General features: G+C 42.5%; 3 protein-coding genes across 3 annotated transcripts in view; 1 reads left to right on the top strand and 2 right to left on the bottom strand.

The window, feature by feature from the left end:
* Nucleotides 1-2069, top strand: part of LOC310987598 (cytosolic 5'-nucleotidase 1A-like) — a 39095-nt gene extending 37026 nt beyond the window's left edge. The window contains exon 6 of the mRNA XM_083973927.1: nucleotides 1662-2069. Within this exon, the coding sequence (XP_083830053.1) occupies nucleotides 1662-1901 (240 nt within the window). The 3' untranslated portion in view covers nucleotides 1902-2069. The remainder of the gene's footprint in view (nucleotides 1-1661) is intronic.
* The window catches only part of LOC310987543 (uncharacterized protein), a 52851-nt gene that overhangs the window by 21000 nt on the left and 6929 nt on the right, over nucleotides 1-24922 (bottom strand). The window contains 8 exon segments of the mRNA XM_083973851.1: nucleotides 11127-11300; nucleotides 11392-11677; nucleotides 11680-13470; nucleotides 13620-13845; nucleotides 13980-14058; nucleotides 14242-14355; nucleotides 15821-15958; nucleotides 23998-24277. Coding sequence (XP_083829977.1) covers nucleotides 11127-11300; nucleotides 11392-11677; nucleotides 11680-13470; nucleotides 13620-13845; nucleotides 13980-14058; nucleotides 14242-14355; nucleotides 15821-15909 — 2759 coding nt within the window. The 5' untranslated portion in view covers nucleotides 15910-15958; nucleotides 23998-24277.
* On the bottom strand, nucleotides 3838-5483 carry LOC310987222 (neoverrucotoxin subunit alpha-like; the record flags this gene model as incomplete). Its single annotated transcript, XM_083973412.1, has 3 exons — nucleotides 3838-4427; nucleotides 4566-4647; nucleotides 5361-5483. 3 exons carry the CDS (start codon nucleotides 5481-5483, stop codon nucleotides 3838-3840), a joined length of 795 nt encoding a protein of 264 aa, XP_083829538.1.

Raw genomic sequence — 24922 nt, 5'->3', positions numbered from 1 at the left:
CAGTTTTTCATCAAGCAGTCTCTGCATTTCCCTCTAAAACAACTCTGTGTGGTAACGTTGTGTTATTATCTCATAGCGTGGTGAATGTGCAGGTCACAACTTGTCCACCAGAGCGTTGTGGAGTTGTTGGATTGTGGATTTGATGAGTTTGATGAGGGAAACCAAGAAATCCCATGAGCCTCCGTAGCGTAGCTCTGAGCAGCTCACGGCTCTGCTCCGCTGTTCTAAAAATAGCTTGCACCGACAATTAAAGGTAACGAACCTACTGCTATGACTATAGGGATTATGGCAATGGGCCAATTTGCCAAGATGTTGAACTATCCCTTTAAAAAACTACCCATCTGATTATTCGATTATCAAAATAGTTGATGAGTAATTTAATAATCAATTATTGTTTGATTAGTTGATTCATTGTTGCAGCTCTAATCATGTATTGACGGTGTATTGGTGAGTGTGGTGTCAGAAGGTGAATCCTCCTTGTCCTCGGTCCAGGCGTCCTCTCTGCGCTGTTGGACCAGCAGACGGCTTCCTGTTCGTCTGAGCAGCTCAGAGTTTTATTCTGTGGCGACGCCGTCGTCCAGCCCGACGTCAGCCCGGCGTCGGCGTGTCAACGGACCGCTCAGGTAGCTACTCGCCGCCGCCGCCGCCAGCTGCCTCTTTCATCAGCTCTTGTTAACCTTTCCCATATTCCATGTTATGAACTGTTTGTATACAGTATAAACTTGTCTGTATATTACATCTACTGCCTGTCCTGGGGGAGGGATCCCTCCTCTGTTGCTCACTCTGAGGTTTCTCCAGTTTGTCCCTTTTAAAGGACAATTCCAGGTGAATTCAACTCGGGGGTGTATGTTCCTATCATTTTAGGTCTAAAAGAAGGAATCTGAAGATTTGCAGTTTAGTTGCTCCTGTTTTGCGGTAGTTGTGTCTGTCACCGCATCGCCACGGCAGCAATGAATGGGAGCGGATGTAAGTTCCGCTGCTTAGGCTGTTTACATCCCTCAAAGCCGCATTTTTTTTCCACGGACAGCGTCAGATGGCCACTCAAACATGCACCGAGAAGTTTATTTACTTCAAGCAAGCCGACATGTTTGTAAAACTCGATCTAATTCAAAGTCTCCCAGAGTCTCGTGCTCGGTGTGTTCAGGTGCAGTGGGAAAAGCTACCGTTTGTGTCATAAACACAGGAATATCAACTCTTGACTTGCTTCAAGTAAAAAAAACATATCAGCGCATGTTTGAGTAGCCACCTGATGCCGTCTGCGGAAAAAAAATTGCGGCTTTGAGGGATGTAAACAGCCTAAGCAGCGGAACTTGCATCCGCTCCCATTCATTGCTGCCGTGGCGATTTAGGGACAGACACAACTACCGCAAAACAGGAGCAACTAAACTGAAAATCTTCAGATTCCTTCTTTTAGACCTAAAATGTTAGGAAAACACACCCCCAAGTTGAATTCACCTGGAATTGTCCTTTAAAAGGGTTTTCCATGGAGTTTTTCCTCAGTGGATGTGAGGGTCAAAGGGCAGAGGATGTTGTTATGATGGGATGTGAAGCCCTTTGAGACAAACTGTTTGTAAAAACGGGCGATACAAATAAAACGGCCTTGTCTGGTCGTCCTCTGCTCTGACCTGGAGGTTGCGTTCACTGTCTCTCTCCTTTTGCAGAGTTTGTCGGCTCGGCTCGGTGAGATGCGGCGGAGGTTCGGCATGGTCGACAGCCCGCTCAGCTTCGTCATGGTGACGGCGCGCGGCGGCAGAGAGAGCTGCTGCGCCGCGCTGAGGACGCTGCGGTCTCGGGGCGTCGGGCCGGACGAGGCGTACTGTCTGGCCGGGGCCCCGAGGGGCCCCATGCTGTCGCTGGTCAGACCTCATTTCCTGCTCAGCGACGGCAGCCTGGAGGAGTGATGACATCACAACGTCGCATGACCTCACAAAGAAACGTTCACTGTGTCTTTAAGAGAAAGTTCAGATCGTCAGTCTGACTGAAGGTCAAAGGTTCAACCTCAGAGTTTCTGTTTATTGTTCATGATGAGGTCACTGATCGATGACCTCACGTCTGAACTCAATGCTGTTTGACTCTGATTCACTTTCACTGTTCGTCTGTTGATTGGTGATTGGGCTATTGATGAGTTCAGGTCTGATCAGGTTATGATCGGTGTTTGGTTTAAGAGAGAATTAACTCTGAACTCAGAAGATTTTAGGTTAAAGCTTTAGGAAAATCAAATACTTGATTATTATTATCAATGTTTTAGTGTGAAGGTCGTCACACACAGATGGTTAAACCCAAACTGTTAAATTTGTTTCTGTCGTTTGTTGCAGTGAGATTAAAGATTATGTATTTTATACATGAATAAAATATTAAAAACAGCTTTTGTGTCTGTTGGTGTGGTGTCTTGTTTTGACCAGCAGGGGGCATCATAGGCGTAACTTTGGGTTAAACATTGGGGGGTTAAGATCTCTGCCCACATGAGGATTTTTTTTTACATGTCACTTTGTATTAATGACAAGAGGTGGTGTGACATTTTCATACAGCCTATGTGGGAATGCCAAAATAAAGAGGTAGATTAACATTTTCCTTTTATCAATGTAAAGACCAAATGTGCTTGAGATCAGTTTTCAGATCAGATAAATCCTACCAGCACATTTATTTTGTGGCGTCCTCCTCTCCTACCAGCAAGCAACCAGCCACACATCCTCAGATTATTAAAAATAGAGGAGGAAAATACGACATGCAGAGCTAACTTGGATCTAACATCCAGAGAGATGGGGCTGTTTTTTTCACAGTGGGGCTGTTTGATTAGATTATATTTCTGGTTGAATAAAAACTACATGAAATTGATTGCGTATTCCTCTTTCATATTGTCTTTATTGGTAACCGTTTTATAAAAGCAACATATAAGCAATATATCAATATATATTTCTTTATTATTTCACATCAGATTATTTACAGGACAGAGATGAATACAGTTTAATAATGAACTCAGTGACATGTTAACAGAAAAATCATTAGCTGGTAGGATTAGTAGCTCATCAGCAGGAAATGCAGTAATAATTCAGTAAAACCACAAAGAAAAATAAATCACATGTAATTCATTATATTCAGCATCTATACAACATTATGTTTGTTTCCAGTTGTGTTTATTGTCGTGTCTGTTAACCTGTGACCAGCTCACAAACAGCCTGTAAAGTTGATCATGAATCATCCACCTTTAAAGGAAGTAATATCAAACTCACCACGAACACAAAGAAATTCAAAATATTAATAAAACAGCATTTATCAAAGTAAGACAACATGGTATATTTATATATGGAGTATATTTCGATGGATATAGGATATGTGTTATTATAATGTATATTCTGTAGAATGAATGTATATACAAGTGTGATGTGTAATGATGTATACATATATGATATGTAGAAATGTGGGTAATAGGATTAGTATGTGAACAATTAATATAACGAAGAATGAATGAAGCACAGTAAAGAAATGTAAACACTTATTCTGTTTTTGTTTTGTTAGGTTAAGCATATCGCTCACTTGTTTTTTTTGTTTTAAATTTTTATAATGTTTATGTTTTGTGTTTTCAACTGTATATTTGATACTGTTGGACCACAGGAAGAATAGCTGTGGCTTTGCTGCAGCTAATGGGGATCTTAATAAACAAATAAACAAATAAGAGGAAGAAGTTTACAAGAATCATTGAGAAAATATTTTTAAAAATCAACTGATTTAATCCATGAATGTGAAAACGTGAGTGAGAGACAGAGACAGACATGCAGAGACTGAACTGTCTGTTCAACAGTGAGAAGGTTTCTGTGACAGGAGGAGACTCTGATTCACTCAACACAGAGACACTGAGGAACCAGAACTGTAGAGTAAAAACCCAGGATACAGAGGTTGAGTGAAGGTGGTGTTGAAGGTGTAGAGGTGGATCAGTGAGTCAGAGGAGACTCTGTAGAAGGACAGAGAGCCAGCAGGACAGTCCACATACACTGCTACTCTGTTAGAGACAGAGGAGGAGGAGGAGGAGGAGGAGGAGGAGGAGGAGGAGGAGGAGGAGGAGGAGGAGGAGGAGGAGGAGGAGGAGGTGATGTCTGTCCGTCTGCCATTGTGCATGACGTAGTAACAATCATCAGAGCAGCTCAGACTCCAGGACTGATCGTTCCTTCCAAACCAACAGTCTCCACTGTCTCCTTTCCTTCTGATTCCTCTGTAACTCACTGATATACTCACCCCTCCACTCCACTCGACCTCCCAGTAGCAGCGACCAGTCAGACCAGTTGAACACAGCAGCTGAGGCCACCAGTCAAATCTGTCTGGATGATCAGGATATGACTGATGCTCCTTCACATATGTCGCCTTCCTGTTGTTGTCAGACAGTTTGATCTCTGTGTTCACTGTGTTTGTGTCGATTGTGAGTCGACAGGAATCTGATGGAGAGAACAAGACACAGCTGCAGTTATTGATCATGTGATCAGTTATTGACAGTTTGATGAAGACTCATGACGTCAGTGATGTGACAGTGTGAAGATGGTTGAATGTGCTGCTCAAAGTAAAAACACACTTACATCTCCATGGACCTGGTGTCAAGAATGTGACTCCAGCAGGCTGCACCCTGAAAGGAGGAGGGGGGTCAGAGCAGCACGTTCTCTGTCAGCATGCACACATGGACATTACATGGCTCTCACACACACACTGTTTTATCACTGTGTTCACATGGAGGCTGGTATGTATGGATGAACACTGCACACAGAGAAGAAGGAGCTGGAGTCTTTATCTAGTGATGATAGTTAGTTAGTTAGTTAGTTAGTTAGTTAGTTAGTTAGTTAGTTAGTTAGTTAGTTAGTTAGTTAGTTAGTTAGTTAGTTAGTTAGTTAGTTAGTTAGTTAGTTAGTTAGTTAGTTAGTTAATTTATTGACACAAATCATTAAAAACATAACGTTTGGGTCCAAACAATAAATGATAAACAATATACATTATACAATATACAATTTACAATAAACAGCACAACACATACACACACACACACACACAAAGGAAAAGAATAGAAAGAAAAAAAGAAAAAGAGGGAATGACACTTAATATGCCCTCCCATCTCCCATCTATTTTTCTAACATTGTCAAACAAGCCTGTAACATAGTTAAAATCTTTTTATCAGTGTTTGTAAAAAGAGAGCTCAGCTCTGTGGAGTCATGTCCATATTTTGCACAAATGTCCCTTGTGTGAGGGCACAAGAGCAAATGTTCCTCATTTTGTATGCCCATATTACAGTGACACACACGTAGATGCGGGGGTGTACGGCTCCACCTCCCCATCTCTACACGCAGCCTATGGGAGGATAACCGGAACCGTGTGAAAGTCACTCTTAAATGATCCTCAATATATGGGGCACTGTTGGAGTAGAGAGGGTGGATGGACATGTCTGGGTTGATGGCTTGGTAGGTTTTGTATCTTGTTCCCTCATTAGAGTATATTTTCACAATCATGTCTGCGCGATCTCTCTCAATATGATCTTGTTCCTCCATTAACTCCTTTAGGTATGAGTCCATAACCTTGTTTTCTTTTCGTGTCATTTCAAAAACATACCATAAGGGGTCATCTTGACTACCATGACGCTGCATCATCCTAGTCAAGAATCTGGCTTGTTTTTGTCTGACTAGGGCTTGCACTGAAGGGAGCCCCGCCTCCACAAAACAGATAAGGTTAGGTGTGGTAGACCTCACCCCCATTACAGATTTCACCCCAGTCATACAAAGAGATTCAACAGACTTTAAGGGAATTTTCAACCAATACAGAGCAGGAGGAGATGAGGAGGAAACACTTCATCATGTGTTTTCTCCATGTGATGTCACTTCAGTGTCAGACACACACTTTCACTCTCTGACTCTCAAGCTGCACAAACACACGTCACAGCAAAGAAGATGAAGACACAACAGGTGAAGAAGAAGAAGAAGAAGAAGAGGAGTGCAGCTGTGAACAGTGGACGGTTTCAGTGTTTGATGAGGAAGGAAACACACTCAACATGTTTGTTAGAGCTCAGTGAAACAGTGAGTTTAGTGAGAAGGCAAGGCAAGGCATCTTTATTTATATAGCGCATTTCATACCAAGGCAACTCAATGTGCTTTACATAAAGACAAAACATTTAAGAAAAAAAAGAAGCATAAGACAGAATAAAAACAAACAAAATACTAAAGTTAAATGCAAGAGCACATAAAAGTAAAATAAAAGAAACATTAAAAAAGAAGCATAAGACAGAATAAAAACAAACACTAAAAACAGAGTTAAAAGCAAGAGCAGATACAAGAAACACCGAGTGTGAACACAACTTGTGTTTGTTTGAAGAAAACTCCCCAGGAAGCTGAAGAATGAGGCTGTGAGCAGGTTTCCACAGGAGCCACAGCAGCAGTGAGTGGATGAAGGAGCTCTAATAGAAACCATCTGATCACAGTGACAGGACGGATCAGGATCTCATGATCAATGGCTCTGTTCTTCTCTGCTCTTCACACAGATCGCACACTATAATATAATAATTTCCTGAATATGTCATAACGTTTGAAAATGTAATAAAACCAATTTATGTAAAACTTCACCAATAATGTCCTGACTGATATTGTAATAACATTTTTACAGATAATGTGATACCTTATTAAATTATTGGGTATACATTTTCAGGAGGGTCTTTTTTTTCCCCAAAACTTATCATGTAGGCTAATACTTGACATATAATGTTATATACACTGGATTTGATACAACAAAATGACTATTGGGTTAGATTGCAGATCTTCAGTACCTTACAGCCATAGGCACCAGGGCCGGCTCTACGCAGGGGCAAGAGGGGGCAGTGCCCCCTTAAATAAATGTCTTGCCCCCTCAAATCCAAATTTTAGAAGTTGAGAAAGCACATTTTAATATACTCAAAAAATGTGTATATTACCAAAGAGAAAGAAGTTAAAGGGACAACGAGGAGTTTCTATTCGGTTATAAAAAAGTCTCACGTTAATGTGGATGAATCTCCGCTACCCACACTTGTTAATGGGCCCATTTTCGCTAAATACATCGATCTGTCTCTATCGTTATTTTGTTATTATTAGTGGTGGCGGAAATGCTGGTCGAGCCGACCAGCGTTTCCTTCGTGGCGAGTTATGAGAATAACGCCGCAGAATCGCCGTTTATGGTCGGAACTACGACGGTATGTGAACCTCTTTGAACCTCTGACTTTAATTTTTGATGAATGAAAACATGAGTCTGTTTTGCGCCGGTCAAAGAAATGTACGGTGCGCGCGGAGGCTCATAAATGTAGTGTGAAAACGCTTCGCTTTTCCAAAACTCCTCGTTGTCCCTTTAAGTTGGGGGTTCAGACATCCCTCTATCTAGACATGACGGTAGTCAACACTTTTTGATACCGCTATTCCGACGTGTCGTCTTTTTTTTTTTTTTTTACAGCTGCGATACCCAGGCTCGTCTCTCTCTCTCTTTTCTTTTCTTTTCAGCATGCCTATCACTGGTTTGATGAGGGAGTGGTGTTCTTAATCACAACAACTAAACTATCAAGTCACAAACAAAACTGACACACATGATAAACAAACAGAACTATGCTGCAGTTTGTTTGTCAAGTTAACCTGTCACCTTCAGCACCACGGACAGCGCCGCGGATGAGCCGCAGAGAAGCTGCTGCATCTATGAGCGTCTGGGCTCTGGGCTTAGGGCCTGGGGCCTCATTTATCAAAACTGTAAGTAAGCAGTGTAAAACTGCTGCTACTAAATGTTTTGCTTAGGCCTATGGCGAAAAGACACCCTAAATATTTACACCTTTTTCAGATCTATCAAACTGTGCGTGCACAACTCTCCGCAATTTCACTTTGATAAATCAAACTGGATCAAAGAATGGTGCGCAGTTGCGCAGGTGAACACACTTCATATTCCGCCCCCGGAATGCCTAGACACAACCAGTCAGCACGTGCATATTAATTAGCTATGTGCGCTCTGTGGAGCGACAGCAAAGTGACAACGAAGACAACGGGCGGAGGGCGGGGGAAAGAAAGCGAGATAGCTACACGGCATCGGGCAATAAATCAGTCAGAAAAATGATCTTGCATTTTAACAAAGCTACAATAAAAACAAAAACCTCCCAAATCTCAACAAAAGGGAGCAGAAAGAAGAATAATCTTACTCTTAATAATCTTAATCCTACAAATTGACAAAATTATCTGCTGTAGCACAAAAATCAGCTGAAAAAGGGACAGTGTTCTTTTCTAAAATGTTCTGTTCCTTTTTCTTCTTTTTTTAGTATTCATAAGACTACCTTTCAGTTTTGTAAATCTTGACCATAGTAGACCCCCCTCCTCTTCTCAGAGTACACCAGAATGCTTCACTCACATTTTAAAATCACAGACATTTTCTGGGGGGGATGCCCCCAGACCCCCTACAGGGGTTTAGCTACTCACCTTTTTCACCCCCTCTGGGTTTGCAATGCATCTTCAGGTATATGCCCCCCCCCCCCCCCCCCCCCCCCCCCCCCATATAATGTGGCTCTTTGCATTACGACAGTAAAAAATTTGGGCTCTAAGACCCTGGTTGGCCACCCCGGCCCCTAGTTGGACAGGTCTGAAGGTAGAGGCCTGACAAAGTGCAATCCACTTCTCCAGGTTGGGGTTGGACACATAGCCAACAACCCAATTCAATGAAGTTACTGTAAGCACAGAGAAAAAAAAGTGCTGGAGCATGATGTGTTCACATGATGCCCCCTTCACATTTCTGACTGCCCCCTCATATATGCCTGCCTAGGACCGGCCCTGATAGGCACATGTGCAGATACTCAGGGACATGCAACTACATCCTGGTCCTACTGAGTGGGTGATGGACTTACCTCCTTGAGAGACCAGAATTCCAGCTCAGACAGGCTTCTGAGCAGCACTGGACCCAGGAAACTCGTCCCTAAATGTCCCTCTTCACTTCACAGATTTCACATGCTTATATATACTCTCTTCAAATTAAGTGTTACTGAAAGTTGTTTTGTTGGTTTGTGGGTGTTTTCATGAGGGAATAATTTGTTGGAAATCTGTTAAGTGAAGAGGGACGTTTACGGAAGAGTTACCTGGGGTCTCCTGTGCTGCTCAGAAGCCTGTCTGAGCTGGAATTCTGGTCTCCCAAGGAGGTAAGTCCATCACCCACTCAGTAGGACCAGGATGTCCCTGAGTATCTGCACATGTGCTGTATGGTACTCAAGATGTGCAATAGTCAAAGAATGTTTAACTCAATAGCAAATGCAGAGACTGCTTGCCGAAACACAGCAGTTGCATATTTACCTCAAAAACAACTCCATGTTCTGTTATTATCGCATAGCATGGTGAATGTGAAGGTCAAAACTTGTCCACGAGAGTGTTTTGGAGTTGTTGGATTGTGTATTTGATGAGTTTGATGAGGGAAACCAAGGAATCCCATTAGCCTCTGAAGCGTAGCTCTGTGCAGCTTGCGGCTCTGCTCCGCCGTTCTAAAAATAGCTTGCACCGACAATTAAAGGTAACAGCAGGTATACTGCTGTGACAATAGTGATTATGGCTATGGGCTAATTTGACAAAATATTGAACTATCCCTTTAACCCAATAGTCATTCTGTTGTTTCAAATCCACTCTTAGATTATTAAAACACAAAATGTAGATCTCTGGACTAAGAATTAACATTACATTATCTGTCAAGTATTACATTATCAGTTTTGAAAAAAGAAAAAAAAAGACCCTCCTGAAAATGTAACAAATTCCCAATAAGGTATTTCATTATCGGTAAAAAATGTTATTACAATATCAGTCAGGATATTTTATTACATTATTGGTAAAGTTATTACATTATTAGGTTTTATCATTTTTGATTGAGTTAAGTGCAAATTTTGTTACATTTTCAGGAAATTATTACATTATAGGGTGCTACAACACACTGACTCACTGAGATCAGTCACATCATGTGGAACAAAGCAGCCGTCCTCAGGACCAGTCCTGAGCTCCATCAAACCTGTCCACACATTTTTACTGGACTTGAAGTCAGAGTCCAGAGGAAGCAGAGAAACTGTAGAGCAGAGAGAACCAGGCTCAGCTCAGAGCACATGGACTCAGACAGGAAGTGAAGCTCCAGCTGCTGGAGACTTTCATAAGGAGCCACTTTGTGGCTTCATCTAATCTGGAGTCAGCCGTGTTTGAGCAGCACACACACAGTCTGAAAACAGCTGTTTGATCACACACACATTCAGCCACAAACACTGATTATTACACTGTTCACTACACCCACTCTCTTCTGATTGACAGCTCCAGGCCTCTGGACAGTGATGACATCTGGATGTCACACTTGTGATGTACTGTCTCCTCAACACAACAACAGATCTCATCAGGACAAGATCAGGATCTCAGAGAGACTGAGCTGATTATTGATCATCAATATCTGACCAGAGAGAGACCTGATGGTGCCGCCTGATTTCTGTCTCTTATTTCCTCCTTGGTTGGAGACGCTGGGAGACGAATTTCTCTGAGCAGTGGACATGGTTTGATTCTTGTTGCTGTGTTGTTATTAGTGTGTCAACACTCAACAGGTGTCTACAGTCTCTGGGACTGTTCAGGTCAAACACTCTGTTGGTTCAGGAGCAGTTCAACCAGCTGCAGCTGAAATGTTTCCTAATCAACTCTGAAATAAAGTCTGATCAAACATCAGGAGAGACTCAGAGCACAGCTGCCAACTGCTGGTTTCATCACTGAGATCTCTTCTCCTGAATATGACACAGTGAGTCATGATGCGACACTGAAGTCATCAGGAGGAGAAACTCCTGATCCCAGTAGTTCATCACTGTGACTGATGGAAGCTGCACAGCTCATGTTTGAAACACTGAGATTTTGGCTTCAGTATAAACTGTGTTGGGACGAGTCAGACTGTGACAGAGGACGGTAGTGGAGTGGGCGGAGCTTGACTGTGGCCTACACCACCTCTGGATATGGTCTGAGTGATCAAATCTGATGTCATCAATGCATCGATCACCTGAGACAGATGTTAATACCAGGTGTGATAAGGTGTGACCGGGGCCATAGAAAATGTTCCAACTCCTCCTCCTCTATCAGACAGTGTGTGTGGCTGCAGCAGCCTCTCCATACCTGAGAGAGTCCAGTCTCCAGTCTGGATCCTCCAGTCCAGCAGACAGCAGCTTCACTCCTGAGGCTCCTGGATGATTGTAGCTCAGGTCCAGCTCTCTCAGATGGGAGGGGTTGGAGCTCAGAGCTGAGGCCAGAGAAGCACAGCCTTCCTCTGTGACCAGACATCCTGACAGACTGAACACACACAACAACACACAGGAAAACACTGTCAACACCTGGTGATGTGTTCAAGTGTCATCTGATAAACAGCTTGATGGATCCTTACCTGAGAGTCTCCAGTCTACAGTGTGGACTCTCCAGTCCACCAGACAGCAGCTTCACTCCTGAGTCCTTCAGGTTGTTGTTACTCAAGTCCAGCTCTCTCAGACTAGAGGACTGAGAGCTGAGGACTGAGGACAGAGCTTCACAGCTTCTCTTTGAGAGGTTACAGCTGCTCAGTCTGAAGAAATGATCATGAGGAATTAAAGAAGAAAGGCATTTATTTTCTGTCCTGTTGAAAAGACAGAAGTGTTTTATATAATGATGAATAAATCCAACTATCTCTACACTTACAGAGCTTTGTTAGAGGCTTTGACCACTGGCAGAAGCCTCAGAAGAGCCTCCTCTGAAGCAGAGTATTTCTTCAGGTCAAACACATCCAGATCTTCTCCTGATGACAGTAAGATGAAGACCAGAGCCGACCATTGAGCAGGAGACAGTTTATCTGTGGAGAGACGTCCTGATCTCAGGGACTGTTGGATCTCCTCCACTAGAGAACGATCATTCAGTTCATTCAGACAGTGGAACAGGTTAATGCTTTTCTCTGCAGAGGAAGTCTCTTGAATCTTCTCCTTGATGTACTGAACTGCTTTCTGATTGGACCGTGAGTCACTTCCTGTCTGACTCATCAGACCTCGTAGGAGAGTCTGATTGGTCTCAAGTGAAAGACCCAGGAGGAAGCGGAGGAACAAGTCCAGGTGTCCATTTGGACTCTGTAAGGCCTCGTCCACAGCACTCTGGTAAAAATGTGTAGATGTGTCTCTAATCGACCGCCGAGATGTTGTTTGTTGTTGTGACATCAGGTTGAGTCCACAGTTGATGAAGGTCAGATGGACATGAAGAGCAGCCAGAAACTCCTGAACACTCAGATGGACGAAGCAGAACACCTTGTCCTGGTACAGGCCTCTCTCCTCTTTAAAGATCTGTGTGAACACTCCTGAGTACACTGAGGCTGCTCTGATATCGATGCCACTCTCTTTCAGGTCTGATTCATAGAAGATCAGGTTTCCTTTCTGCAGCTGCTCAAAAGCCAGTTTTCCCAGAGACTTAATCATCTTCCTGCTCTCTGGACTCCAGTGTGGCTCTGTCTCAGCTCCTCCATCATACTTGACCTTCTTCAGTTTTAGATAAACCACCAGGAAGTGGATGTACATCTCAGTCAGGGTCTTGGGCAGCTCTCCTCCCTCTCTGGTCTTCAACAGCTCCTCCAGAACTGTAGCAGTGATCCAGCAGAAGACTGGGATGTGGCACATGATGTGGAGGCTTCGTGATGTCTTGATGTGGGAGATGATCTCTCCGGCCTGCTCCTCATCTCTGAACCTCTTCCTGAAGTACTCCTCCTTCTGTGGGCCAGTGAATCCTCTGACCTCTGTCACCATGTCAACACACTCAGGAGGGATCTGATTGGCTGCTGCAGGTCGTGTGGTTATCCAGAGGCGAGCAGAGGGAAGCAGTTTCCCCCTGATGAGGTTGATCAGCAGCGCGTTGACTGAGGTGGACTCTGTCACATCAGTCAGAATCTCAGTGTTGTGGAAGTCCAGAGGAAGTCGACACTCGTCCAGACCGTCAAAGATGAAGACGACCTGGAACTGATCAAAGCTGCAGATTCCTGCTTCTTTGGTTTCAGAGAAGAAGTGATGAACAAGTTCCACCAAGCTGAACTTTTTCTCTTTCAGCACATTCAGCTCTCTGAAGGTGAAGGGAAATGTGAAGTGTATGTCCTGGTTGGCTTTGTCTTCAGCCCAGTCCAGAGTGAACTTCTGAGTTAAGACTGTTTTCCCAATGCCAGCCACTCCCTTTGTCATCACTGTTCTGATTGGTCGGTCTCTTCCTGGTGGGACTTTAAAGATGTCTTCTTGTCTGATGGTTGTTTCTGGTCTGTCTGGTTTCCTTGAAGCTGTTTCAATCTGTCTGACCTCATGTTCATCATTGACCTCTCCAGCCCCTCCCTCAGTGATGTAGAGCTCTGTGTAGATCTGGTTCAGAAGGGTTTGGTTTCCTGCTTTAGAGATCCCCTCAAACACACGCTGGAACTTCTTCTTCAGGGCAGATTTGAGTTTACGTCGACAAACTGGAGCAAAATGTTCTGAATGAAAACACAAGAAATCAGACCAATAATAAATTAACATGTTAAATCTTCTAAATAACAACTATGAACATGTTTCCCTCCATGTGTTGATGTCAGTAAACGTCTCATTTGTCCATCATGTTGAATCTTTACAGAAATCCTCTTACTGCTCTGCAGACGCTCAGCCAGCTCCTCCTGCTTCCTGCTCCTCAGGAGCTTCACTGTGATCTTCTCTAACGCCTCTCTGATGCTCCTCTGCTCTTCATCCTCACCATCCACCACCTCCTCATCCTCCCTCTGACTCCCTGAGCATTCTGGGTAATCTGGACTCAGAAGCATGTGGATCTTCTTCAGCTCGTTCTTCACAAAAGTGACCATGTTCTCCTCCAGCAGCTGGAACAGAAACTCTATGAGTGACAGCATCAAACTAAAACCTGACAGACTGACAATCCACTGGTGTCAAAGTGCAGCATGGAGATGATTGTGAACACAACAGATGTAACAGCAGCTGTTGGACATGTACCCACCATAAACATGGAGTCCAGGTGTGTTTGATGCTGCTGGGCAGACTGACCACTGGGAACCTCTGAGCTCTCCTGCTCCACTCTGTGGAGGAATCAGTGTCAAGTGAACATCAGTACAGAGAGATAATACAAGATGGACTTTATATGTCCCCTGAAGACGTTCACAACAGACGGAGACACTTTGATTTCAGACCTGGTCCAACAACACGTCGTACAAACATTCATTTCTACAATAACCTGAATCTGACTGTCAGTTACAGCTTACATCTGATCAGCTGATCCACGTCCTCCTTTAAAGTCAATGTACCCATCCTTTGACCAGTCGCTCTTTAGAGACAGACAGCTGGGTTCAGGAGAGTCTGGTCTCTGCTGCTGGATCCTGAAACAACAACACAACTGGTGTTCAATAGTTTTAGATTTTCAAAAAATAAAAGAAAATGAACACAGCAAAAACATGAACTGTAATAAAAAACAATGCTTGAATTGTTTCCTTATTCCTGTAAATAAAAGCTGTAAACAACGATGATGAAGGATATTTTTCACCTCAGAAAATGTCATTTATGTCTTTGTTTTGTTCTGTAGATCAATGTTTCTCAAAGTGGACCAGTGGACCCAGTGGTCCCAAACCTTTTCTTGAAATGTTACCACTTTTTTCTAGAATTTGTAACCTTTTTGTCTTTTGGGATAAATTATTACTACTTCTTTTATTGTTTTATTTTTTTGTTTTGTTTTATACCAACTTTTATGAGAACTTTTTTTTTCTTTTTATTTCAATTCAATTCAATTTCACAAGCTTTATTGGCATGACTTTCATTACAATATTGCCAATGCTTCTTTTTATTTCTCTATAATCTTTCAAAAAATTCACGCCATTGGCCCTAATTTGAACATACATTGACTAAACAAGAAAGGTTCTTTAGAAATACACTTCAGAAATACACAAATATTTGTGTATTTCTGGTGTTTGCTTCAAAATTTTGTCCAATGGGGGTCCGTGGTCTAATTTGTGTCTATTTAGGGGTCCTTGATGTAAAAAAAAAGTTTGAGAGCCACTGCTGTAGATGAGTTGAAGTTTCTATTTTTTCCTGAGTTTTGCTGATTCTCTCTCTCAGTATTTATGGACGTTTGTTCGTCTGCTCCTGTAAAAAGCAGCTGCTGAGATTCTGCTTCAGCTCCTGTAACTGATCTGATCCTCTGTCTCTGCTCTCTGTGTCTGACGTCACTCTGAACTCACTAGAAATCACTGATCGGCCCCTCGCCCTGTTGCACACCTCAAAGCTGCCACCAGGAGGCGACTTGATGCAGCCAACATCACCATGTTCCTTCTACCAGGTGGAAACAAGACCATCAACATTTAGAGCAAATGAAAAGATGATTTTAACCCAGTGGTTACTTCCTGTTTTAAGTAGAAGGTGCTGACACATTTCCTGTTGCTACTGGGCTGCACTGTGAGAATTACTGAATATTAACATGTGGATGTTCAGACAGGGACTCTTTACTGCAGCTGGACAATGTCAATGTGTGTCTGAGTTGTAACTCTTTTTGACTCCACAGGAAGAACGTTCAACAGAAAGTCAAAAGCCTTGAAATTTAGTTTTATCTTACATCTGATCAGCGGATCCATGTCCTCCTTTGAAGTCAGCACCTAAGCCCTTTGACACGTTGCTCTTTAAAGACAGACAGCTGGGTTCAGGAGAGTCTGGTCTCTGCTGCTGGATCCTGAAACAACAACACAACTGATAAATCTGCATGTTGGAGAAAAACTGATGAAAAATATCTTCAATCTTTTAATAAACACAACAACTGACTTTTAGAGAGAAAAGTCTGACAGTTTTAATTCTGACCTTTGACCTCTGGCCTGGCCCTGATGTCCCCCACACAGAGTGGTTTTAGAGGGAGGGGCTCCCTCCTCTCTGTCCTCACACTGATCCATGCTGCCGAGGTCACATCCACATCAGCTCACACACACTTTGTAGCTTCACCTGCAGAGGAAACACACATCATTCATGTGCACAGCAGCTCACATGTCCATCATGTCTCCAGCTGCTCCTCCACTGATTGGCTCTTCTTCTCTGCTTCATATCAGTGTCAGCTGAATGCAGTCACACAGCAGTGAGGAAGAGGAAGCTGCCATCAGCTGCTGTACTTCTACTCTCAGTCCACTAGATGGCGTCATGAAGCTGCAGTGAAGTGAAGAGCAGCCCAGCAACATGATCCATGGACGACTGTTTCCAGGGGCGGAGTGGCCATCGGGAGGACCGGGAGATTTCCCGGTCGGCCGGCGGCCAATAAACTCAAGTGAGCCGGCCCGCAAGCTGCCCTGCGTGGCCGTGTGGTGCTCACGAGTTAAAAGTAACATGCCACGCAGGCCCCCATGATAACCTCCAAGCTCTACCTCTTCACCTGTTTAAAAAGTCCAACCATTATTTGTACCCCTTCATGTCTCTCTACATCTCACTCATGGTTGCGATAGTGAATCAGACTCTCATCAATCCAGCCTACTAAATGATTTTTGTTTAGCCTCCAATCTTTATCTAATTATTTTTGTTAAATGTTACAGAACTTTCATGACCACAAAATATAAAATAACCAGCAATTTAATTTGTTTGTTTGTTCTTAAACTAATGTAGAATGGTGCAAAGCCTCATGGGAAATGCGTCAGCCTGTCACTGTGAAAGTTATCATTAAACTAGCGGCTACGGCTAAAAACAGATCGACTCACGGAAGCTACCCAGCAAACCTTATCAGTCCTGCCCGTGTGTTACGTTATCTATAAGTTATATTATTTTAACAAGACAACACAGTCCGTGCTTTACTGCAAGTGGGCCAGTGCGCGTCGGTACGCGGACCGCGGTATGAGCCGGCGGAGCCTCTCACATCACAGCAGCAGCCTACTCTGTCTTCTCCATGGGCACGCAAGCATGATGGTGAGTAGGACAAGACCCGATGCGAAACCGTGGCGTTTGCAGCGGGCTGTTAGTAAAATCAATTTGCAGAGTAGAGTAGTTGAGAGGGGGAAATAAAGGAGTAAACATGACTGGATGTAATGTTATGGTCAGCAGTGTTAAGTAGGCTAAATCTGCTTGGGAGGCACTAATTGCAGCTCTTTCACATTCTGTATATGTAATTTCTTTCTTTTCTTTTTCTTTTTTTTAGCTATAGATAAAAGTAACAATGTGTTCAAATGCCCCTGAATATGGGAAATGGTGTAGCCTTTATAAAAAAAATTCTGGGGGAGGCCCCCAGACCACCAATTAAGTTGTTTCACCCACTTTTTTTTTTTGCTTCTGGCAGTCGGGGGGGGGGGGGGGGGGGGGGGGGGGGGGGGGGCGATGGTGGGCCGGTGCGGTCAGAATTTTCCCGGTAGATTTTGGTGCCCCACTCCGCCCCTGACTGTTTCCATCCACTGACACACACAAGGACTGAGATCCACTGAGTTGACACGGTCTCAGGGAAGTAAAGTATAGTAATATAAAGTAATATAAAGCAATAAACAATGAATGAGTGTTTTGGTTTTGGTTTTAAATAAACTGCAACAGTAATGTGCAACAACTACTTTAAGTGCAACAACAACAACTAGGGATTTTCGTCATTATGCAGGAATTCTCTGGGGATTGACAGAAGTTACGCACAATAGATTAAAAAAAAAAAAAAAGTGTATTGCTTTTTGGGGCCCAAGTAACTATGAGGTCCTAGTCTTTGGCTGGCTGAGTGGAGCTGCACACAAATAACCACTCTGTGTTCAACTACTGACCATCGACTCTCTCTGCTTCTGCTCTTCTACCGACAACAGGTTCTGTCGGTCCAGACTTTACAGTTACAGCTCTGACTCAGCTACAGTAACATTATGATAACACAACAACACAACAAAAGGTTGAAAAGCAGAGAACTCAGGTAACGGCAGGTGTTAATGAGGAAAACATTCAAACTGTTCACCTTACCTTCACATGAGAAAACAAACTGCGACACAACTGCTGGTTCTTCTTTTGTGTTTTATGGCAGTTTTGTTTCCCATTTCGGGGAACAACTGCTGGTTCAAAAGTGGAAGTGGGGGAGGGGTTGTCACATGATGATGAGAGACTGGTGTTTTTACTGCTGTTTATTTCTACCACTGAACCATAAATGTTTAAAATGAAATGATCGATCTTCAGTTCGCCGCTTGTCAGAAGAACATGTGTATATTTCCCCTGTGTGTTGTTGTTATGTTGTCAGGACCGTCAGCAGGGGGCGACACTGATCCACTGCAGCAGGGACAACACCCACACTAGAAAAACTGTGAAGTACAGACTCATGTTTCTATGTTGTACCAGACGGCTGCATTGTATAGGGTAAGCAGCAGTAATGAGCTGCCTCATGTTTTTGGTATGATTATATTGTACAAGGTCACTGCTGTTTTTTTGTGCCCTGTTTTAGTTTGAAAGCATGTTGTGGGCAAAATAAAATCCTTTTCATTGCATTAAAAAAAGTTCCTATAAAACCATCTGTAAATGATAGTAAATTGTTTTGAGCTGCCATCTCAGCCTTCCTGTGTCTTGTCTGCTGATTTCCCCTTTTTTCTCACTCAAGTGCCTGTAAAGGTCAGTGTATTACTGCCATCTAGTGGTCAGTTTTCTTGTCAAGGGAGCGGGGTATAAAAGGGAGGAGGCCACTGTCACCTGTAAGCTCTTCCTGTGGGTGTGTGCGCTCACCTGTGCGCATCACCACCATCCTCCCTTTGTTCTCCCCTGGCTGGCTCAGCGTTTGTGCTGCTGGCTTTCTTTGGACCATGTTCGTGGCTCTTTGAGTGAGTTTTCTTTGTTGAATTATTTGTAATCTTTGTGTTGGTGCAGGTTCCCTTATTAGTCAGGGGGCTTAGCAGAATTACCGTTACGGAGCGGATAAAAGCGTAAAAATTTGTATGATGTTTCTTTATAGTCTAACAAATAATTTTAGCCTAGGAGCCCTGAAAAATTTTTCTGTAAAATATCATATTACAAAATCATCATTATCAATGAAATATTTCCAAAACACCTGCTATTTTTAAGCCTCTAAGCATCATAAAATGATTTAAAAAAAATCTAAGAATACTCACACAAAATGTGGGTACATTACATAATGTGTGTGTGTGCTGCATATGTGTGTTTATTACATACAGTATATGTGTGTATATTGCATAGTTTTAGCTTTATATTAAAAGCGAGAAAGAAAATAAAATCTTTTTTTCCCCCTCATCAATCTACACCCAGTACCCCTTAATGACAGCACAAACCCAGAATTTTAGAAATGTTTGCAATTTAATAAAAATAGAAAAAATTAAATATCACCTGAACATATAGACCCTTTGCTGCAATGCTCGTGTATGCCATTCAGGAGCTGTCAACTTATTTTATTCATCTTTGAGCCTAACTGTATTGAAATAAATAGTTTGGACATGATTTGAAAGACACACCTCAATAAGATACAGCTAATACAGCTCATTTGCATATCTGAGCAAAGTGAGATCCATGAGGTCAAAGGAACTGCCCCAAGAGCTCAATTGTAGCAAGGCATAGATCTGGACAAGGCTACACAAAGAAATTTGATAATCCTTCAATTTTCAGGCTGCTAATTATGGGTGGCATGATGGTGCAGTGGTTAGCACTGTCGCCTCACAGCAAGGGGGTTCTGGGTTCGAACCCACCGGCTGGGGCCCTCCTCTCGTTAGTGAAGTGAGAGGCTCCAGCTCACCCCTGACCCTAGTGCAGGATAAGCGGTGGTCAATGAATGACATATGAAAGGTTTGAATTTGCAAACAACCACCTGGTTGTGAGTAACTCTACCAAGCCTTTCATGTGTGTAACACTGTGGAGTGAGCTTTCATTGGTCCACTCTGCTGTATAGCCCAGATTGGTGGAGGCTTGTTGGAGGCTGCTGCAATGGCTCATCTTCTGAGCCATCTTCTGTAACTTTCTCCCCTCACCCAAAAGGATCTCTGGAGCTCAGCTTTTCTGTTTGTTTTTGGGGTTCTTTGTTACCTTTCTAACCAACTCTAACCAACTCTCACCAACTCTGCCAACTGTTCAGTTTGGCTGGATGGCCAGCTCTATGAAGAGTCCTGATTGACCCAAACCTTTGATGGAGGCCACTGTGCTCTTAGAAACAATAAGTGCAGCAGGTCTTCTTTTGTAGCCTTGTCCAGATCTGTGTCTCTGTATTTACCGCAGATTCATCTGTGCAGTTGCAACTGTCAAGAGTTACAAGATCTTTGAAATCATCCAACAAAGGATTGCCAATTCTAGTAATAGATTATCAATTTACGACATTCATTAACTTAATTTAATTTATAATAATTTATAATAACTTTGGAATGATAAGTCTCCAGTGCCTCTCTACCCCTTCCAGATGCTTTTGCATCTTTGCACAATTAATCCATAATGATACTGTAATGCATGTTTTATACACATCATTTGAAAGGTTACTGGTCAGTGCACAAATTAAAAGCAGATTCAGGTTATACAATGGCCTAAAAAGAGCAAATTAGCTACCATCAATTTCTTCTTAAGACTTCAGAAAAATGACATTTTTCATCATATAATTGGATCAAGAGAATATGGTTCTTTTTATGGATATTTCAAAAAATTCTGGTGGGCTCCTAGGCTAAAATCATATAGTAGGTACTGACGTAGCCTCGTGCCAAATTTCACGCTTTTATCCGCTCCGTATCGGTAAGCCCAAAAAAGGGTGCTAAGCCCGCTGACTATATAGTTTGGTCTTGTTTTGTTATTAGGAGACAGACAGTAGAGACGGCACCTTCCATCCTCTATTAGCCCCTTGGTTTGTGGAACAAGGTGTGTATCTGAATTTTGGGCTATTACTTTATTTTTGATGTCTTGTTTTATTTTTTGTTTTGGGGTGATGCCGTTCACATTTTATTTTAATTCCTTAAATAAGGTTTTAGTAATATGGGTTAATAAAATGTAGTAATGTGATGTGTAATGTGTAAAATGTAAACCTTTTTTTTATAGTAATAAATTGGGTGCTTTTTGAATCTGTGTTGGGGAAATTCTAGTTTTTTTTTCACGGTGCTACACCAAGGCAATAAACTCATGCACCCGTACGTACAATTGTATGATTATTTAGGATGTTATATCAGTTATATTAGCTGGATTTCATTACGCCCATAATAAATGACAGTATGTGTGTAGCTGATGACAGCATCAGAGGTCACGTCAGGACTCAGCAGCTCAGCCACTGGTTTGTGAACTGGGTGATGATGTGGTAAAGGGATAGTCCAACATTCTGGCAAATTCTACTACCACCATAATCCCTATAGTAATAGCAGTAGGTTCATTACCTTTAATTATCGGTGCATGTTGTTTTGAGATCGGCGGGGCAGAGATGTGAGTTGCTCAGTGACACAATCCAACAACTCCACAACGCTCTGGTGGACAAGTTGTGACCTGCACATTCACCACACTATGAAATAATCATGTATAATTATGTAACATTACGACACATGAAGCAAATACTCTGAACTACTTGTGCTTTTGAAATCCCTCCGCCCAGCAGCCGTGTCTGGAAAGTAGTTCCGGCTGCATTTGCCTCTAAAACAACTCTGTCTCATACCTGCTGTCACCTGCTACAGTCAGACGTGCCAAATAAGAAACATGGTTTTCAACATGAGTTCTTATGTATATTTTATTGTGTCAGCTTGAAACCATACAACCATGTAGTGTAGTCGAACAGGAATGTGCACGGCCAATCAAATCCCAAACAATCCATGAACCAATCAATGATCACTAATAAACAAAAATGAAGTCCTGAGTGTTAATTGGCTCCAGTTATACAAAACAAATACTGGTATGATTAGTAGCTGATGGTATTACATCAGCAGGAAATGCACATTACATATAAAACTAATTCACATTGTTTTATTTGATTAAGTAAAACCACAAAGAAAAATAAATAACATACTGTTTAATTCATTACTCAAGTTGAACATGAACAGAGAATTTGTTTAAAATGTGTTTTTCTCCTCAGTGACGCTGGCGGCTCAGAGACTTTTAGCTTGGTGATATTAGGCCTCGTCCTTCATCAGCAGCTGAGTAAAAGTCACCGTGGTTTTTGTCCTGTAATAATCAACGCTTCCATCTTTAAAGGAAGAGGAAGAAGTTTACAAGAATCATTGAGAAGAGTTTAAAAAATCAACTGATTTAATCCATGAATGTGAAAACGTGAGTGAGAGACAGAGACAGACATGTAGAGACTGAACTGTCTGTTCAACAGTGAGAAGGTTTCTGTGACAGGAGGAGACTCTGATTCACTCAACACAGAGACACTGAGGAACCAGACCAACAGAATCCAAACCCAGGATACAGAGGTTGAGTGAAGGTGGTGTTGAAGGTGTAGAGGTGGATCAGTGAGTCAGAGGAGACTCTGTAGAAGGACAGAGAGCCAGCAGGACAGTCCACATACACTGCTACTCTGTCAGAGAAAGAGAAGGAGGAGGAGGAGGAGGAGGAGGAGGAGGAGGAGGAGGAGGAGGAGGTGGTGATGTCTGTCCATTTGTCATTGTGACAGGACTGATCGTTCCCTCCAAACCTACAGTCTCCACTGTCTCCTTTCCTGCTGATTCCTCTGTAACTCACTGATATATGAACCTCTCCTCTCCACTCGACCTCCCAGTAGCAGCGACCAGTCAGGCCACATTCGAATATTAATTTTCACATTCGTTGACGGCCCTAATATTATATATGGTGATCATAATAATGATAAGAAAAGAAAATGCATTACCCACATTTGTGGCCTATAGCAGGATTCAAACCCAGACTGACAACAAGTTTGGTTTACTGGGGGAGCTGCCCTATCACATGAGCTATTATTACTAACTGATGTGTCTAACACACCCACCAACTTTAAAAAAATATTTTTGGCTCACATCAGCACGACTGCATCGCAGCGGTCGCAGTTACCTCGGTCCGACCGACCGTTGTGACGCCTATATTGGACAGTCACCGTCACTGCTCCCTGTTTTTTTTAAAAATAAAAACACAGACAAAAAGGCACTGGGCAAAGGGGAAGGTGCTCCAGCGCCCCCCCCCCCCCCCCCCCCCCTCTGCAGCAATTCGCAGTCCTCCATTGTCTCCAAAACATTTGCCTGGCTGCAGACATTTCTGATTCTTTGTGAATAGGTCTTACTGAGTTAGGAGTCCTCACGAGGACTTTTAAGCTCTCCCAGACTTAGGAGCTACTTTTAGGCCTAAAATACTTTGTGAATTACTCTTATTTTAAAAAACTAGGAGTCCTAAATTTAAGACTGACACGCCCACTTATTTTAGGAGTTGCTCCTAAATTCAGCCGTTAGGAGCTACTTTTAACCCTCAGATTCTTTGTGAATACGGCCCCAGATATTTTTCTCATGACACAATTCAATCGGATCACGAAATAAAATTTTGACTCCCGTTCACTGACATGGAGACTTTTTCCGAATTGAGGTCCCATGGTGAGTTTCTCTTCCGCTTCGGCTCTCTGTAACCGTGAAGTAGGGATGTCACAATTACTTGTTTTCACAATTAATCGCGGTATTAATCGCCACAATTAATTGATCGCAAAGATTCCTAAATACCGTCAAAAGATCATGTATGAACCGTGTTGGCAGATGTGCGCCAAAGTAAAGATAAATGCACAGATACTGGTCCATTTACCTAACGTAGCATTGAATTTAGATGCTAGAGTGTCATTTGTAATTTTAAAAAAAAGATTAAAATTAACTTAAACATTTGGTATCGACACTTCCACTGGTGGATTAATAATTGGTCATATTTTAATAGATATTTAAAATATTTTATAATTAGTAATGTATATTTTAACAATATTTGAATTTACACATTAATAGTATTGTGAAATTAATCAATGCATAATAATCGTGATAAATGTAATACCGTGATTATTTCTCTGACAATAATCGTACCAAGAAAATCTGTAATCGTGAAGGATTTTTTTTGTCATATCGTCTCATATTGTGTGTGTGTGTGTGTGTGTGTGTGTGTGTGTGTGTCCTCACCTGGGCGTCACTCTGCTGCTCTCCATCGTCCCTCAGCTCCTCCGACGGCTCTCTGATGGACATACGATGTTTCACCGTGGCTGCCGCCGCTGCCACCGCCCCCTCGTCGGCGCCCTCGGTGTCCGACGTGTTGGGCGACTCGGCCAGATCCAGGAACTCGTCCCGCCTCTGGCCCCGGAACCGGATCTTGTCCAGACGCTTCAGCATCGTAGTGGTGGTGGGCGTCGCCGAGAGACCGGGCTCTACCGGGACATGGCCGCCGACCAATCAGCTGCAGAGACTGAGCAGAGGGGGCGGAGCCACAGGACGCACTGATCAATGAAGGACCCACAAATATAATATCATTAAATAATCAATTAAGACCTGCAGCTTTGTTCAAACGTAACTTTATTCTACACGAACAAAAAAGAATCAGCTCCAATAAAAACATGTTCAGAAACTGTTCAATCAATCAATCAATCAATCAATCAATCAATCAATCAATCAATCAATCAATCAATCAATCAATCAATCAATCAATCAATCAATCAATCAATCAATCAAATCTGAAATGAATCAGCTCAAACAGATACAAGTGTCCAAGATTCAAATGAATCCAGATGTTGAGACTAAACAGCGGCAGAGGATTCCTGCAGCTGCAACATGTTTTAACCTCTGAACGTCTCCAGGGCTTTTATTTTGAAACTCACTGAACTTTATTGTGAGTTCTAGTGGAGGATTGATTCACAGAAAGGTTGGATAATTGATCACCATTATTTGCAAATTAATTAATTAAATACAATATTATTAAATACTGAACATATTCGCTGCTTTATCAAATGAAACAACAGATATTTTCCTGAAATCCTCAAAAAACAATGACAGATTTTCAGAAACCCTCTGAAGGCCTTTTAATCGAACTGAACCTGAACTAACCATGAGTCCA

This window comes from Trachurus trachurus (genome assembly GCF_905171665.1).
Source record: "Trachurus trachurus genome assembly, chromosome: 6".
NCBI lineage: Eukaryota > Metazoa > Chordata > Actinopteri > Carangiformes > Carangidae > Trachurus > Trachurus trachurus.
Note: the sequence above shows the minus strand (reverse complement) of the source record. Positions and strands in the feature narration are given on the sequence as shown.